Consider the following 19,151-nt stretch of genomic DNA (forward strand, 5'->3'; position numbering starts at 1 on the left):
ACTACGAAAAGGGGATAAACTCGGAGACTCGCGAGCAGACTCGCCGAGTCACATGAACGACTCGCCGAGTCGTTGCCATGCACTCACTAAATACACAGATTTGCTCGATTCCAGTCCATGCCATTCACAGATCTGGACCTCTAGAACACGAATCACACGTAAAGTTTCCAACTTTACGTGTAGATATTCATCCATGAAGGTTTTAGGGTTCAAAATGTACTCAAGAGGGTAGATCTAGGGTCTTCATGCAATGAGGGTCCATAAAGGCAACAGATCTAAGCTCCCGGAGCTCAACCATGCTTAGATCTAAGGGCCAATCAGCCTATTACGAGATAATTTGCACATACAAACTTGGGGATTGGCCCAAGGATGACTTACATGAAGTAATAAGCATAGAAACAGGGGAAAAACGGATTATATCTCAAAGGAACTGCTGACAGAGTGCAAAGATGCCTGGATCCTTTCCTTCCTCTTGATCTACTTCCCCTTCTTGCCTCAAAACCTTCAACAACACACACAATAGCCTGAAACTCTCAAGAAACAAGCTTAGAACGAGGGTTGGGAGCTCTGGGGAGTGAATGGGGGCTGGCCTGGGGCGGATATGTTATTTAAATAGGGTGCAAACCCCTGAAACTTAGGGTTTCATCCAACAGCGGTGACTCGCCGAGTCCAGAATATGGACTCGCCGAGTCGCCAACTTAAAATGGTCCCGGGTCCCGTCCTTACTCGGCGAGTCTGACCTATGACTCGCCGAGTCCAAGGCAAAAAGAAAGAGAGTACTCAAATAAGATTTACGTACCAGGAACCAGGTGCTACAAATCTCCCCCACTTATTTTAGACTTCGTCCTCGAAGTCTGCTGCTCGATCCTGAAACAGCTCGGGGTAATGCTCCATCATCTCGTCCACCGGCTTCCAAGTCCATTCCGAACCCTTGCGGTGCTGCCATTGCACCTTCACTAGCTCCACCCTCTTGTTCCTCAAATCCTTCGTCTTCCTGTCGAGGATTGCGACTGGGCGCTTAATGTAATTCAGGCTGGCATCAACCTAAATATCCTCCAATGGCACTACTGCTGAATCGTCCACTAGGCACTTCCGCAGGTGAGAAACATGGAAAGTGCTGTGGATCTGGCTGAGCTCAGCTGGCAGATCCAGCCTATACGCCACCTTGCCCACCCGGGCTACAACCCTGAACGGTCCGATGAATCTCGGGCCCAACTTGCCCCGCTTCCTGAATCGAATGACGCTTTTCCAAGGTGACACCTTCAGGAGAACCATATCCTCGACTTGGAACTCCAAGTCGGATCGACGCTTGTCGGTGTAACTTTTCTGCCGACTCTGAGTAGTCTGAAGCCTGCTCCGGACCTGCTGGATCCTCTCGGTCGTCTTGAGCACCACTTTGGTGCTCCCCATGACTCTCTGGCCAACTTCCCCCCAGCATATTGGGGTCCTGCACCTTCGTCCGTACAACAGCTCAAATGGGGGACGGTCAATACTCGCGTGATAGCTGTTGTTGTACGAGAACTCAGCCAGGGGAAGATAGGTATCCCAGCTACCACCGAAGTCTAGCACGCATGCCCGCAACATATCCTCCAGAGTTTGGATGGTCCGCTTGCTCTGGCCATCCGTCTGCAGGTGAAAGGCGGTGCTAAAATGCAAACGAGTGCCCAACTCGTCATGGAATCTCTTCCAAAACCTGGAAGTAAAACGCACATCCCTGTCCGTGATCACCGATACCGGCACCCCGTGTCGCGCCACGATCTCCCTGATATAGATGTCGGCCAATTTCTCGGCCGATATGCTCTCCTGGATCGGAATAAAGTGAGCACTCTTGGTCAATCGATCCACGATGACCCAAATCGAGTCCACTCCACGCGCTGTCGTGGGAAGCTTCGTGATAAAATCCATCGTGATATCTTCCCATTTCCATAGTGGAATATCCAACGGCTGCATCTTGCCATGCGGTCTCTGATGTTCAGCCTTGACCTTCCAGCAGGTCAAACACCGCTCAACGTACCATGCCACATCCCGCTTCATGCAGGGCCACCAATAATCTAGACGAAGATCCCTATACATCTTTGTCGCCCCGGGATGAATAGAGAATCAGGACTTGTGCGCCTCCTCCATCAAAATCTGGCGCACGCCTCCGTGATACGGCACCCACACCCTACGGTGTAATGTCAATAGTCCCCGACTATCATAATCAAAGGAGGAAACCTGACCCATTACACGCTCGCTTTTCCGATGCTCCTCTTTGATAGCCTCCTGTTGAGCCTCCCGAATTCGCTCTAACAGGGGAGTCACCACGGTCATCCTCATGCATACGTCCCTGATCGGCGCCGCCTTGCGGCTAAGCGCATCGGCCACCACGTTGGCCTTCCCCGGGTGGTAAAGGATCTCGCAATCATAATCCTTCACCACATCCAACCACCGACGCTGCCTCATGTTCAGATTCGGCTGATCCATGAGGTACCTCAGACTCTTGTGGTCCGTGTAAATGGTACATCGAACCCCGTAGAGGTAATGTCGCCAAATCTTGAGGGCAAAAACCACCGCCCCCAACTCAAAATCATGCGTCGGGTAGTTTGCCTCATGAGGCTTGAGCTGCCTCGAGGCGTAGGCAATGACATGCCCTTTCTGCATCAAAACCGCGCCCAACCCTGAAATGGACGCATCACAATAAACCACAAAATCCTCTACGCCCTCTGGCAGGGCTAAGATCGGCGCCTTGCACAATCTCTGTCTCAGCGTCTCAAATGCAGCCTGCTGCTTGGGTCCCCACCGAAAGACCACGGCTTTCTTCGTCAGCCGCGTCAGGGGTACGACTATCTTGGAGAAATCCTAAATAAATCTCTGATAGTAGCCTGCTAATCCCAGGAAACTCCGAATCTCAGATGGAGACTTCGGAACCTCCCATCTCATCACGGCCTCGACCTTGGCCGGATCGACCAGAATCCCGTTCTAGTTGACGAGGTGTCCAAGAAATTGCACCTCGCGTAACCAGAACTCACACTTGGAGAACTTAGGATACAAGCTCTCCCTCCTCAGGGCCTCCAACACCTCTCTCAGATGCTCCTCATGCTCCTCCTGAGTCTTGGAATAAACCAAGATGTCATCGATAAAGACTATCACAGACCGATCCAACATCGGTCTGCAAACGTGGTTCATGAGGTCCATGAACGCGGCAGGAGCATTGGTGAGCCCGAACGGCATCACCACAAACTCATAATGGCCATAGCGCGTCCGAAACGCGGTCTTCTGCGTATCCTCCTCCCTGACCCTCATCTGATGATAACCCGAACGCAAGTCAATCTTGGAGAGCCAAGATGCTCCCTGAAGCTGGTCAAAGAGGTCATCAATCCTCAGGAGTGGGTAACGGTTCTTCACCGTTACCTTGTTCAAATCCCGGTAATCTATACACATCCGATTCGACCCATCCTTATTTTTCACAAATAGGATCGGCGCTCCCCAAGGCGAACTGCTCGGACGAATAAATCCCTTGTCTAGCAGCTCCTGCAACTGCGCAGACAACTCCTGCATCTCGGGAGGAGCCAACCGATACGGTGCTTTGGCTATCGGAGCCGCACCGGGGATAAGGTCAATCCTGAACTCCACCTGTTGCTCCGGAGGTATCCCAGGTAGCTCCTCCGGGAAAACATCTGCAAAATCTCGAACCACCGGAACCTCGCTCACTGTCGCCTTACCCGCCTCCCGGGTATCCATCACATACGCGACATATCCTGCGCATCCCTGTTGAAGATAGTGTCTAGCCCTCGCTGCTGAACATATAGTGGGTCCACACTGCGGCCTCTCGCCATGAATCACTAACTCTCCCCCGCTTGGGGTCCTAACCCGCACTAGCTGCTGCGCGCAGTCTATCACCGCCCCATTAGGGCTCAACCAATCCATGCCAATAATCACTTTGTTCCTACGCAACGGAATGGGAACCAAGTCTACCAAGTAACGCTCCTCAAACAATCGCAGAACGCAATCCCGAAACACCAACGATGCTCGCACCGATCGATCATCAACAATCTCTACCTCTAAAGGGCAATCTAACTCGCCCGAAGCCTCATGAAACCTCTTGCTAAGCGCAAGAGAAACAAACGACCGGGATGCACCCGAGTCGAACAATACCTAAACTGGGATTCCGTTCACATGGAACGATCCTAATGCATACATATACATACGGAGCACATATCAATATCATAACATCATAAAAACAAAGGATAGAGGGAAAGAATCACACCCGTCACCACATCGGGTGCGGCGTGTGCCTCCTCGGTAGTCAACTGGAATGCTCGGCTCCTCACCACCGGAGCCTCTGCCTTGCCCTGCCGGCCATCCGTGATCCGCAGGGTCGCTGGAGCTGGCGCCTTCACTGGCGCTGAAACTGTCAACTGGGGGCAATTGGCCCTCTTGTGGCCCTCTGGTTGCAGTGGAAACACAGCAACTCTGATGTCTGAATAACTGCTGCCGGAGCAGTGCAATCCCTGCTGATGTGCCCAGACTTGCCGCACTTGTAGCAGCCTGATGATCCCATCCTGCACGCCCCCTCGTGCGGCCTGCCGCATTTCCTGCAGAGGCTCGGTCCTAACTGGCCTTTCGGCCTACCATCTGATCCCTTGGGCTTCTTCTCCGAAGCCCCTCCTGCCTGACCCTCCTCTAATTTCCATTTCCGGATATGCTCCAAATCTATCTCCCTCTCCCTTGCCCTGGCAATCATAGAGTCCAAGGTAGGGCAAGCCGAAAAGCTAACATGCTCCCGGATGTCAGCTCGTAGCATATCGTGATAACGAGTCCTCCTCATATCCTCGTCACCAGCACACTGGGGCACCAAAAAAGCCCTCTCCCAGAACTTGGAGGTGATCTCCGCCACAGTCTCCGTCGTCTGCCTCATGTCTAGAAACTCCCTGGCCAGCTGCTAAAGCTCGACAGCCGGCGCAAACTCTGCCCTGAACCTGGTCACAAAGTCCGACCAAGTCATAGCCTCGATAGCTGAGGCTCCTAACGAGTCACCCACTGACTCCCACCAATCCCGGGCTCGGTCCCGTAAACACCTTGCTGCATACCTCACCTTCGACCCCTCGGGGCAGAAGCTAGTCAACTGTGCAGACTCGATGTCTGCAATCCATCGCCTGGCAATAATGGGGTCTTTCACCCCATGGAAATCCGGTGCACCACTGCCCCTGAAGTCCTTAAAGGACAGTGTGCGAGATCCCGACTGGCCAGATGCCATGTCGCTCCTGAACGCCCTGAGGCGATCCTCCATCAACTCCATGATCCCTTCCTTGATCGACCCGAAGATAACGGGAGTCGACTCAAGGATACCCCTGGTGATATCTGACGCGATGAACTCGCATAGTCCCTCATCTACCGGCTCGGAACCTGATCCCGAACCTGACCCCTCTCCTGAACCGCGATCCACCGGCCTCGATCGAAGTACTACCATTCTGCAATACATAAATAACAATCATTAGAGATACTGATACTTCCTGAGGGATCACAGCTATTTACAAGTTCCCTGGTCTCATCTTGGCCTCCCTTGGTTCGGGTACGGATCCTCTGCTTTCAGTAGTACGGGCCCATACTACCTTCCACATCTATCCGTACCTTCTTCAAGGTATGCCTTGACTCCACCATATCCCTTTCACTAAGGCTGATCACTACTATACTCATCCCAGGCTCGCCCTAGGGAAATCTCCGTCTCTACTCGATCCGGTCCTCAGCTGCTGCAGGCCTCCTTGTAATGCCAATTAGCCATCACCCGAAAACCATCACATGCAACGAGACTCAGATAATCCTTCGAGTACCCGACTCGTCCCTACAACGGTTGGACTCAAACAAGAGCTGCGCAGTACGATCAAATCCGGTACTCTAAGATTATTCAACTTTGATCACATGTGACGTGACGTATTCGCTCAATGACTAATTCCCATTATTCGAAGTCCCACGTAGCACGAAGCAAGCAGCATTCAGACAAGGGAAACAACCTCAAGCAGTTCCACTCCCATGGAGAGAAACAGAACTAGCACACTGCGCTAACTCATACTATCAGGCACACCCTAGCAGGTTACCCTACTGCTGTCTACTCTATACTAGCATGCAATTTTTATACAGCTGGAACACATAAAGCAGGCACATAAGGCATCACTCCTAGATCCTTAGTCCTATTCTAGCATGCTGTTCTACAAAAGCTGATAACATAACATAAACTTGTATGGGTACTTTGGGGAATACTTACTTGAGCTAGGCCGGTCGCGCACATCACACACTTCGTTCTTTCTTAAACTCTTTCCTCAATTTTAGAAATCATTTTCTTTTAAAAAAATTTTAATCCCTCGATTTGAGTTCAGACACCCCCGAAGGTGAGTCCGAATCCCTCAAACCAGGGCTCTGATACCAACTTGTAACAACCCAATTTTCACGTCTAAAAATTTTGTTTTAAAAAAACATTACTTTAGAAAAACACCAACAGTTAAAAACATTGTTTAATCAAACCATAACACAACGTAGACCATGTTTAAAAGTCAAGTCTTACAACCCATCAAAATATCAGAGTACAAATCCCAGAGAATCTTGTCAATGCGGAACCCAGTGTGTGTGCATGATGTGCCGCTACCGCGCCAGCTCCTTCCCCTTCGATGAAGAGGTACCTGAAATCAAAACTGTAAACTATAAGCACAAAACTTAGTGAGTTCCCCCATCGTACCACATACCATACAAACACATAACATACATACTGCCAGGCTATTCTGGGGTGCCTGACTACCCGGTACGGCCATTCTGGGGTGCCGACCTACCCATACGGCCATTCTGGGGTGCCGTCCTACCCGTGTCAAGCCATTCTGGGGTGCTGACTACCCATGTCAAGCCATTCTGGGGTGCTGACTACCCATCGGTCCTAACAACCGATCCTCGGGGACTGGTCCGCTCCTACTACCTCTACCGCATAACATAACAGGCCAGCATGCAAACATATCATAACGTACTGTCAGACATTTCTGGGGTGTCTGACTACCCTTCGGTCCTAACAACCGAACTCTACTACTATCACATATAACGTATCATGCTAGCATATAACATAACAGGTAGTAGCAACCAAGATGATATCACAAAGACAATCATCTAACATACGACTCCTACTGGTGGGCCGGCATTGAGGCCTTAGACCCACCGCTACTGGAAGGTAACTCACCTCGAAGTAGCTGCTGAACTGATCGGGAGCTGACTGCCTACTGCTGCTTCGAAAATCCTCCGGCTGCAAATCCCACAACATACTCAATCAAACACTACTAACTGCCCTTTGGGTAAAATGACTATTTTACCCCTGATCATGCCCTAAGCCAAAGTCAGAGTCAACTTTCATTTGACCTGACTCGCCGAGTCCCTACCCAAACGTTTGCCCTTAATCTCGTTCCTACTCGTCGAGTTAGGCGACGACTCGACGAGTTTGCCTTCTAACTGATATTCAAGTCCTTCATCCTACTCGCCGAGTTGTATAAACAACTCGTCGAGTTCATCTTCATCCGATGAACACTCATGCTAAGACTCGCCGAGTTGTATGAACAACTCGTCGAGTCTGTTCTTGATCTAAGGAGATTGCCTTGAACTCGCCGAGTCAGGGCATTGACTCGCCGAGTTCCTCCATAGATGAGTTCAGATTCCAACTCACTGAGTTACGCCCCGTGACTCACTGCACACTCGACACTACGAAAAGGGGATAAACTCGAAGACTCGCGAGCAGACTCGCCGAGTCACATGAACGACTCGCCGAGTCGTTGCCATGCACTCACTAAATACACAGATTTGCTCGATTCCAGTACATGCCATTCACAGATCTGGACTTCTAGAACACGAATCACACGTAAAGTTTCCAACTTTACGTATAGATATTCACCCATGAAGGTTTTAGGGTTCAAAATGTACTCAAGAGGGTAGATCTAGGGTCTTCATGCAATGAGGGTCCATAAAGACAACGGATCTGAGCTCCCGGAGCTCAACCATGCCTAGATCTAAGGGCCAATCAGCCTATTACGAGATAATTTGCACATACAAACTTGGGGATTGGCCCAAGGATGACTTACATGAAGTAATAAGCATAGAAACAGGGGAAAAACGGATTATACCTCAAAGGAACTGCTGAAAGAGTGCAAAGATGCTTGGATCCTTTCCTTCCTCTTGATCTACTTCCCCTTCTTGCCTCAAAACCTTCAAGAACACACACAATAGCCTCAAACTCTCAAGAAACAAGCTTAGAACGAGGGTTGGGAGCTCTGGGGAGTGAATGGGGGCTGGCCTGGGGCGGATATGTTGTTTAAATAGGGTGCAAACCCCTGAAACTTGGGTTTCATCTAACAGCGGTGACTCGCCGAGTCCAGAATATGGACTCGCCGAGTCGCCAACTTAAAATGGTCCCGGGTCCCGTCCTTACTCGGCGAGTCTGACCTATGACTCGCCGAGTCCAAGGCAAAAAGAAAGAGAATACTCAAATAAGATTTACGTACCAGGAACCAGGTGCTACAATACAACCTCATAAAAACCGGAAGCAGCAATTACACACAAACATACACCCATATACACACCGATAACCACCTCCCACGGTGGTTGGTGGCGGTGGGATATGGCCGAAACGACCGCCACCATGGTTGGCTGCCATGGTGGTGTGCCTAACCTCCAGCCAATAATCCTCATGAGTCCAGCAGCATCACGCGTAAAAATGCGACAAGAAACATAGCCACCAGCCACCGTTTGGAAGGTTGGCAGCATAAAAGTCGACGGAACAGGCGATTGAGGCCAGCAACGGCAACTAAGACGTAACCACATCGCACTCGCCGGAACGAAAAGAAACAGAAAAAAGAGAATGGTCGCAGATACGTTACTAAGAGATTTCGGTTGCTCGTGATCCACACATCGACGCCCACAACGAGTTCCATGGTCCTAGGTGGTTCTCCGGTTGCCCACGATATCCGGCACGAAAGCTATGGTGTTGCTCGACGACGTAACAGGTAGAAAGGTGGCGGTCGATCTCTGCTTGGCGGCGACGGCTGAAGATGCTCCACATGGTGGTGGCGGTTGTAGTATAGTGACTTAGGGTTAGGGTTGCATTATGAGAACGGAAAGGAAGGATGGTATCGGGTCTAATCCCGTGTCCTTCCAAACTTTAATTCATTTTTTCAATATTAGTCCTTCCCCACTATATTGTTTTCAATTTAAATCCAAAACGTACACTTTAGCCCCCAACTTCTAAAATAGTAGCAATTAACTCCTCAAGACCAACACATTACTACATTATTATTGATTTTAGGGCTACTATTCATTCAATAATTTGTCTATTTATTTATTTAATAAACGGGGTGTTACATGCAGTGGCGGAGGCAATGCATAAGAAGTGGGGTGCATGGCCCCCACTTAGATGTAAGTTACAACAAGAATAGATTTAGAAAAAAAAAATTATTGTCATATTTGTAATGGTTGGTCCCCACATAAGTGTTTGGTTGTACCCAATTATAGATTTTGAATCAATCTCCTTCCGTTCTCAGCTTCTTCTTTTTTTTTCTTTGTCTTTCTTAACAGTTGTGAAGTTTGGGAAGAGTTAATGACAATTAATGGACTATGTATATATATGTAACAGGCATCTCTAATATTGTGTGCAGTGTGTATCATTAATAAAAGACTGTACTACTGCACAAAAGATCATCTTCTTCCATGTTCTTTCCTGTTTCAAAGTTGTATGCATATTAGATGTTGTTTCTTGGGTTTAATCCCATCGGTTAGAAGTTCTACGGTCAATGGTTGACTAGTCAACGGTCAAGGGTCGAGTGTGCACCTCAATTAACTTTCTGGCTGGATCCGCCACTGGTTACATGATTACTTCCCAAAGTTCTTACAAACAAGTTTCTTGTTTTTGGTTTTATAATATGAACCATTAAGATAATATTCATATGTTAAAAGCAGAGTGAATCCAATCAAGGTCATTTATGTTGTGTTTGGAATGTTGGCACCGGTCTTAGCAAAAGTACTCATGCAATATGGGACAAAAACTGTAATTTTTTATATCATCAAAAAAGATGGGAAAAAGACTTGCTATGGATCTTTTGTGTGCAAAAGACGTTAATGCCCTCAACATCCATTGATTCCGGTCAACCATCTGGCCCGTTTGTTATGCATGGCATGAGAGGGCAACACAACCTTGTATTTTGTTTGGCATGTACTGGACTTGTATTAGGACGGATGTCAATTGCATAAAAATTGCAACTTTTTGTTCCTCCTTTTAGACGAGACAAGAACTTGATCTCAATCTCATTTGTGCAAAAGACTTTTTAGCCCTTATTACTAAAAATAACCTTATCAAGTTTCTCCGGTTGTGGCCAGTAGTGGCCAGACTGTCTGTGTGTAATAAACACAACCTTGTTGATTATTGTCATAAAAGTAGGCAAGCTACAAGGAATCATAATAACTGTTCTCATGATAGTAACTTTTTATAAATGTTTTTTTTTATGTTTCAAAAACCTCATTGAAATTTCATTCCATTTCTCGGTTGAGTTTCATAGATCATCAAGATAATGATGATAAATATAAGAAGCAAGTCCCTAAATCGCCAACACAATAGCAATCGCCTTAATCTTTTCCTGAAATATAACAACCAGCTAAGATCGGGATAATCAGCAGAGCCAAAGTACTGATTACTATTAAAAAAAAAGTAACACCTCAAAAGTTAATCCAAATCCATTGATCGTTGAAAGTTGCCATGCCACCACTATGTAAATCATAATAAATTAATAATCACGTAAGCTATCTTCCCTTGTTTAAAATTAACCATTTCATCCTGCAAATTGTTCCATTAACTGTGAATGAAAGTGCCAAAATCGTGATACTTAATGCCATTAACTACTTGTAGATTATTTTTAATACCATAGTGAAAGTTAGCCCTTAATTTTAACCCCTTCTGAAATAATAACCGAGATTCCAATTCAGTCTGCAGTGAAAAAGGAAACAAGAGAAGAAAAAACTGTATGTCTAATGTCTGTTGTGTAATAAGTAAGAATCAACAAGCATAACCGACAACATATGTTGTAACAGCAACACAGAAACACAAACATTATGAAATTAGTGGCTTTTATTACCAAAATAGCAGCAAGGAAATGGACAAAGTTGTGGCTACAAAATTAACTTTCCCAGTTATATCACTTACAATTTCACCTTTACTGAACAAATAGCAGAAAAACATTGAACCCGGACAATCATGGCAACTCATCAATCACATTTTAGTATTTTCTCTCAATCAGATGAACCAAATAAACAAAATAACAAAAGTAATAAAAACAACATTACGACTTACATCATATTCCTTACATGTGTATTAATTAACTGAAAAACCTATTATATTGTTTTCCCCTGTTTTTGGCAATCAAAGATACAATTATCAAAACAAAAAATGAAAAGATAAATCATTACTATAGGTGACAACAAGCAAACCATCTTAATTCTTCTGGAAAAATTGGGAAAATGTACTGCTGCCTCTCTTTCTCATACGTTCTCATGTCAAGGATGAGACCTTGAAGATTCCTCATTACCCTACGGAGAAAGGGCAAGTAAGAAAATTATAAAATCTCTCAAAGTATATGGACAATATAATACAAAATGCTATGAAAACGCATACAACAATTTTAAAGCATCAGCTACAGAGTCACTAACTGAAACCGTTGACTTGCATAGTACGACTGTTAGCAAGGTGAAAAGGCTTCAAGTGAAAAAAATGTAAACATTAAATTTATGTCAAGTGTAGGATGTTAATAGTAAACAGTGAGAATTGTAATCTAAACATCTAAAGATCTTAGCAGTTTATCAATACATGGAGAAGTAGCATACCACAAAAAACTGATTGTTCAAAGTCCAATACAATGTGGTGGACCATTGCCATTAATAAGGGGGAATTCAATGACCAATTGTAGTCAAAAAATAGTTCAAGGTTATATAATGTTTATTGGAGATAATACAAAATATGAATCGAATCAAAGTGCAGTTGTGGTAAATTTACCAGAGATAGAGGCTGAGGAAAGTTGGGTTCCAAAAAATGTTATGGAATTTTGGATTTTCTAACAAAGAAGTTCCACAAATTCATGAAGAATCCAAAAAGAGGAAATCATCTTTTACAAAAGATTACAAAGATAAAGAAAGTTTATAGCCCTATGAAAGCTGAACTGGCCAGCGATTATGTTGTAAGTTTCACAAATATGGCAGAGAAAAATCATTTTTCCAATGATTGAAATGCAAAAAAAAAAAAAAAAAAAAAAAAAGAGTGATGAAAAATGGGTCATATAATTTATAGAAATATAAAGAAGCTGAAATGAATGAGAAAGTGCACATGGGACAAATGTGGTCTGGTCATCATCTGATGAGTGATGAGGACTCTAATAAACAAGCCTACTTCTTTCTTAGGGTAGCTAATCCGATATCAACAAACTCATCAATGGATCAAGTATTTGATTTTCCAATTTTAATATTTTTATTAATGAACTCAAAAAGCATCTTGCAAATGTTACCACTAAACATGTAGAGAAATATATTCAAATTCAAAAAGTAGAGGAAGATGAAATGTAGGTAAATGATTTGGTGGAAGTTGAGATTGAGGAGGCCCTTAAAGCAAAGACTAAGACTTTAGTAAAGAAGTACAATAGAGGCATTGTATGAGATTTTGAGGGAAGAGAAAACTGAATTGTATGATTAATATTCTCAACAAAAAAAAAATCGAAAAATCGACTCGATAGTCTAAAATATTTGAATCATAAATATTTTGAAATTAATTTTGTTGATGGAAAAAACTTAAATTCGAAAGATACAACCACAAGCCCTTATAAGGATGGTTCTATTTTGGTAAGTATGATCAAAAAAATTTAATTCAAAAGCAAATAAAAATAATTTACAATAATTACCTAAGATATTATTATTTGATATAAAAACAAACAAAAATGAATAAAAGCCAAAAGACCTTGATAACAACCAAAAACACCAAATGTAGAGCCCTAAATGAACGAATTATGTATATGTAATTGGTGTGCTCCCACTCTAAGATTAAATAGTTAGAGAAAATTAGACAAATTTCATGCCCATCATATCAGCCCCAACTTTGTTTTGACGTTATCTTTTTCAAGCAAGCATTCATTGCAAGGCTCTAACTCCTCTTATTTTGATGCATCCTAAACCAATCAAAGATATGATATATAACATACTTTGATGTGTATGCCGTTTATTCATGTAATGATAGAAAGGCTTGGATGTCAAAAAATATACCTCACATGCTGGACCAAGTATGTCAGGCTTCCTTGGGGATAAAGCTCTAAACCACCCTTTCTCTTTTACTAAAAAAAAAGTATATAGTATGTTCAGTTATTATTCAGAAACATCCACGTGGACAAAGTAGTTTGTATTGGGTCCCGAGATATTTATGCGATCGAACATATCAAGACTTAATCAGTTAACATAGATCCATTCATAAGGATCATTATTTGGGTCGATTCATTTAGAAGTAAGAAGTAGAATTTTTTCTTTCATGTTTATAAAAACAAACTATTATAGTAAAGGTCAACAAAATCAACGATGAATGGGTGGATTTGGGTTATATGATCCATTTATTTATCTACTAAAAGTAAATGGGTCATTCTCCATCTATCTAAAGAACTTGGGTCATGGATGAGATCATTATATATTTAATAAAAATGACATCTACCTTGAAATTCGGCGCCCTCTGTAACGAATTCACGATGATATGGTAACAATCTAATCATGGTGGAAAAAAATAGCTTGTGGTTTAGGATGTATTGTCCTGTTGAGGTTTGAAAAGGAGAGAGATCCCCACCAATTCTGTGATTCCATGACTTATAATAACCCAATGCATCTTCTTCTTCTTCTTTTTCTTCTCCATCATCATACACTAGACTCACTCCACACTCCTTTACAAGTTTATCATACCGTGGTGTAACATTAATAATCACGTGGTCACCACCCTCCATCTCATTCATCCCAAGAATCCAATGACTTAAAACTACCCAACACGTTTTACCTTCAACAACTATATCCTTGTGACGTTCGTATATCCACATACGGTTCTTTGTTATATTACTAATTGTCATCATTGGCCATACAGGGGCCTGACCATATTTAAATGGAGACCTCTCATCCAAACCTCGCCATCTCTGCACAAAGCAGAAGTTGAGACCTCTAAGCTTGTTTGGAGATGATAATGATGGGATGGTAAATGATATTGATGGCCCCACACTTCTATAACTAAACCAACTCGGCATATCCTCCGCCTCATACTTTGTGCTGAATATTCCAAATTCATAAAACAACTGCCAAACACAACCACCTTAATTAATCACCATAGCAATTACATTATACATGTTCACATTAAGTCAGACAGTTATGTTAACTAGACAAACCTGGATTTTAGATTTCAAAGGATTAGTTCTCATATGCTTGTTGTTAAGCGAATCTAAATTATTCCAACCCAAGCTGTGTAATACCTTTTCCTCAACATTCACCATTTCTTGCATTTTGATGATGCCTTCAATTTCATACGACCCGGGTGCGTAAGCTACCCAGTTAACAAATGGTAACTGGAGTGCGGACATTTTTGGATCAAATACAACTTTTTCTACGTAATACACATCATAAGGATTAATAGACAACTCTCTTAGTGTATGTGGAGGATACACGACTGACTTCAACTTTTTACACTTCCCCATACTAAGTTTCTCAAGTCTAGGAAGGGTTCTCACACAACTTGGCATAGAACTGATAGGATTTCCATCTAAACATAAATCCTTTAACATGAATAGATAACTGAAGTCCATGGGAAAGGATTTATGGGACAAATTATTATTTGCAAGTGACAACCTTACTAAAGATCTTGGTAAAGACATTGTGAAGGACTTCAAATCACTTGGTATAGCACCCACAAAGGAAGAGAAAGAGGGTCTTTTATTTATGTAAATGTTGCTGGTTTTGCACAATTCCAATGATCCAATATCCTTAATCTGGATTCGAGATTCGCCGAGACTACAACCATCTAGCAACACTGTTTTAACCTTCTTCAATAGGCCTAAATTTCTTGGAAGTTTTTCAAGCTTCTTGCAGTAGCTTAGATCGATGAGGACAAGTTCAACACATTGCTCAATTGATTCACAAATATTAAGCAAACCAATGCAATTTCTAAGTAATAACCTCTCAAGCGCAGGGAGTTGTTGAAAGTCACCAACACTATGAAGTTGTTTGCAAAAACTTAAATTAAGAATCTTCAGTGAACCAAACAATATTTTCTCTTTTGAGCACGATCCATCCAACTACAGAAATGAAAATAGGTTAGTATAGTACTGAATTTCATCAACTCCCATGCATGAATAATAAATGAAGACAAGTTTACATTCTGCCTCTTCTCTAGTCGTTGTGGATTACTATAACTAGCAAAGATTGATTCAATATTGCTATATGACATGTCAAGAGCAACAAGATTCTCCATAGGTAAGTCTAAAGGTATAGACTTTGAATGAAACCCATGCATACACAAGCCTCTTAATTCCCCTGGAAAGTTTTCATAAGACCCATGCATGTGAACATAATTGAGTTGTAGTAGCATAAGACTATTCATGTAACTCAATGCATCTGTTTTCAGCTCAAATGATGCTCCCAACTTCTGGTTCTCAAGCATGCGCATGTCAAGGGAAAGGCCTAGAAGATTTCCCTTACCCTAAGAAGAAACATAATGCAAACAAACAAATTAGGCAAAACAAAATTTTTTGGACATGTACACTACTGAGGCATGGCCTCTTACCTTTTTTTGTTTCAACACTCTAAATGACTCCTTATGACACCATAATAGACTTCGCTTCCATGGCTTATCAGGTGATTCTTGATGTACTTCGAATCTTCCCATCTCTTGAACCAACTGATGCATCTTCAATTCATTATTCTTTCCAATACTAAGAAGACATCTATCAATGAGATTCGGGATTCCGGATCTTGTGTTTATTTCACATGCCTCTAATATTGTTTCGCTAACATCTCTATCTATTCCAACGAAAAAACAAGAAATATACTTAAACAATTCCTTATCGTTTTTAGATGGCAAAGAGTTGTAGCTCATTCTCAAGATATTATTTACAGGGGAACTAACTTCTTTCTTTAGCACTTCTATGCACCCTTCCCAATACGACACGTCCCGATTATGCAAAGACTTGCCCAAAACTTCAAGAGCCAATGGGTGCCCTTTACAATACTTCACAAGCTTATCTGACACCTCCACATAACCTGCCTTGGGATCGTTAGACATGAATGCATGGGAACACAAAAGTTGTCGTGATTTAGTCTCATGTAAGGCTTCAACGAAGTGTTCTACATGGTTGGGTTTAATGTTCGTTTTGAATAGTCCACAACTCTCTGTTAACAATTTGTCCTTTGTTGTTATTATAACTTTGCTTCCTGGATGAAAACCTTTCCTTCCAAGTAATGCATCCAACTGAGCAACAGTACTGATATCATCAAGAACTAGAAACACCCTTTTATGTGTTAGTGCATTCTCTATCTTTGCGGTGTATATTGAAACATCATGAGCTTTAATTGAACTTGTTTTTGAAATGCTATTGCAGAGTTGTTCTTGTAAATCAAGCAACCCATTAAACTTTCCATCACATATCCTACTAATATCTTCGATACAAGTGCTTTTATCGAATTCATGACAATATATCCCATAGACATGTTTGGCTAAAGTTGTCTTCCCGATCCCACCTATACCCGAAATAGTGAGTATGTCTGCCTTATGTGAGGATCCATCATTCAACCATGAAGTGATGAAGTTAATGGAATAGTCCATCCCGGTTAGTAAGGGCCGAACACTCCGTACATGTAATCTACGGTAGATGTCCTTCACAATTTCTTCAATGAACTCCGTCTCAACCCTGAAACTTGATTTAATAAGAATTACAAAACACAATCCACAAAACTTACAAACCAGATTTGGAGGTCTTAATTAAATAAAGATCCAAATCAAAATTATATCATAGTTATTAATTTTAGTAGGTTCTTCACAACAAAACCATATTGTGTTTGCACTTAACCATATAAGTATCTAACGTGTAAGATTCTAAATATATGTATAATAAGACCAAAGTTTCCAATGTAATACAAGATTTCACTAATGGGCCATCTAACTTGAAAATGATCCTCACCCAGTACCACACACACCATACACCTGAGCCCAATTTGGATAAGCATAAGCCTTGGATAGTCTATAGAAGGAAAATATTATTTTGGGAAAAGATTTTGCATGGCGTGACCTGTCTAGAATTTTCCTTGGAGAATTATTGTTCATTGGCTTCAAGCTTTGGCAGGAGGAATTCACACACTGAATTTCCTTTATTATTGTTTTGAATCATTCGCTTTCAATTTTCTTTAAGTTAATACATAAATCCCTCTCTTTCAAATTCATTTACTGTTACATTTGTTTTGAGTCAAGAACTTCAAATATCAGGCTCTACCATAACTCCACTATGTTTCTACAAGAACATAAAATTTAACTATCAATGTGGTGCGTCTGAAAAAGTGGCAGTTATAGGTTATCTTTTGCTGCTTACAACAGGTAAGAGAAGTTATTAACATAAAACACACTATGTTTGAAAGTCGTGTTGTATATTTAATAGTAGACGCATAGCAAACAGATCAAATTTGTTTTTTAATAAAAGCATATAAAAATAAACGAAATGGTTTATCAAACTGGACTAACCTATGAATCTATGATAAAATACAAAATGCAAAACAAGTGTGAAAAAACTATCATGATGGTAATCTATCTATATAAACTGATTATGGGATCACATGACACGATACTTAGATTCACTTTGTGCATCATCTACATTATCCAAATGCATGAAATATACACCAGTTTTATGATACTAAAAAACTTATCGAAACGCATAGTGAGAAAATGGTGTATGAAAATATGTGTAAGAAAGTTGTTACCTTCCATTTACGTCATTTCCTTTTATACTAGCAACTTCTACAAGCGCCTTATTCCATCGTTCGATCTTTTGAACCCATTGACTTCTTTTATTTTCATCTGTCTCTTCATCCATTTTCTGTTTATGCTTAGACATTGCATCTCCAAAGCTACTTTGTTGCTTCATAACATGGTTGGGATCCACATGATAAAAGATGGGGATGACAATATGGTTGGATGTCATACGCTGCTCAAGGATCAATACCAGTTCATCGAGGCACCATGTTGAAGTAGCGTAATTCTTGGAAATAACGATAATAGAAGCCCGGGATGCCTTAATAGCACTCTCTAATTCTAGTTTCAGATGTTCTCCTGTTTCAATCTCTTCATCATCCATGAAGGCAGTGATATTGGCATCAATGAGGGCCTTATGAAGGTGATCAGTGAAACTACGACGAGTATCGAAACCTCTAAAACTTAGAAATACATCATATCTATAAGCATGAGTTGATGGACTATAGCCATGAGTTGATGAAGAAGATGAAGATCCTTCTGGAACTTCAGATAGAACAACCATTATGAGTTATGTGTTGATGACTCTTCACCCTTCCCAAAATTTCTGAAAATCCTATCGTAAGATGGTTTCACCGGCTTCCCTCACTTGTGCTTCGATATCAGGGAAATGTCTCTACATGAAATCCAAATAATCAATAGTTACAATATGCAACTTAAGTCTCATCAAACAGTTGAAACCTCAATAATAATAACTTCAAGATATTAAAAAATAAAACTTTTTAAGTGATTACAATACAATACATATGCACCTCTGAATTTTTACATGTGGATTAATACACCCCAAAAAAATTTAATGTTCAATATATGAACTCTAATTTTGTTAATATACCAATATTACCCAGAAACTTCGAGTTTTGAGTTGATTTTGATGCTATATAGTGCATAATGTGTATATGTGTCTTTTAACCCATGCTTTTGATTTTTTTGTTCAAAGGCCATTCTAAACTCGGTGGTTTTGTGTGCGTGCGACATATGTGAATCAAGCTTAGGCATCTAAACACTGGAAAAAAAACACAACAAAAGCTGCTAGCTGCCGATGTGTTCCAAATATGAAAAAAGGCTGTTGGGGTCTTCTTATTTTAAGCAT

General features: G+C 42.1%; 2 protein-coding genes across 2 annotated transcripts; both read right to left on the reverse strand.

The window, feature by feature from the left end:
- Nucleotides 1–11,202: 11,202 nt before the first annotated feature.
- LOC145098507 (uncharacterized) lies at nucleotides 11,203–16,614 on the reverse strand. The gene is made up of 5 exons (XM_079036144.1): nucleotides 15,830–16,614; nucleotides 14,439–15,745; nucleotides 13,727–14,348; nucleotides 13,291–13,358; nucleotides 11,203–11,574 (listed from the first exon to the last, which is right to left on the reverse strand). The coding sequence occupies exons 2-5, from the start codon at nucleotides 14,919–14,921 to the stop codon at nucleotides 11,542–11,544; spliced, it is 1,206 nt and encodes a 401-aa protein (XP_078892270.1). The 5' UTR covers nucleotides 14,922–15,745; nucleotides 15,830–16,614; the 3' UTR covers nucleotides 11,203–11,541.
- LOC145061338 (disease resistance protein RPV1-like) lies at nucleotides 14,980–18,650 on the reverse strand. Its single transcript, XM_079008781.1, has 5 exons — nucleotides 18,013–18,650; nucleotides 15,830–16,952; nucleotides 15,422–15,745; nucleotides 15,087–15,341; nucleotides 14,980–14,997 (listed from the first exon to the last, which is right to left on the reverse strand). The coding sequence occupies exons 1-5, from the start codon at nucleotides 18,564–18,566 to the stop codon at nucleotides 14,980–14,982; spliced, it is 2,274 nt and encodes a 757-aa protein (XP_078864907.1). The 5' UTR covers nucleotides 18,567–18,650.
- Nucleotides 18,651–19,151: the final 501 nt, after the last annotated feature.

Source organism: Lactuca serriola, chromosome 1 (assembly GCF_051521515.1).
Source record: "Lactuca serriola cultivar US96UC23 chromosome 1, Lser_US96UC23_V15, whole genome shotgun sequence".
Lineage (NCBI taxonomy): Eukaryota > Viridiplantae > Streptophyta > Magnoliopsida > Asterales > Asteraceae > Lactuca > Lactuca serriola.

Coding starts and splice junctions, on each gene's coding strand:
- LOC145098507 (XM_079036144.1), bottom strand. CDS start 14,921: ATGTCTTTACCAAGATCTTTAGTAAGGTTGTCACTTGCAAATAATAAT. Junction 14,349..14,438: donor CTTTGAAATCTAAAATCCAG/GTTTGTCTAGTT, acceptor TGTGTTTGGCAG/TTGTTTTATGAATTTGGAAT. Junction 13,359..13,726: donor AGAGGGCGCCGAATTTCAAG/GTAGATGTCATT, acceptor CTTTTTTTTTAG/TAAAAGAGAAAGGGTGGTTT.
- LOC145061338 (XM_079008781.1), bottom strand. CDS start 18,566: ATGGTTGTTCTATCTGAAGTTCCAGAAGGATCTTCATCTTCTTCATCA. Junction 15,746..15,829: donor GAGTGTTGAAACAAAAAAAG/GTAAGAGGCCAT, acceptor GTTTCTTCTTAG/GGTAAGGGAAATCTTCTAGG. Junction 15,342..15,421: donor GACTAGAGAAGAGGCAGAAT/GTAAACTTGTCT, acceptor TCATTTCTGTAG/TTGGATGGATCGTGCTCAAA.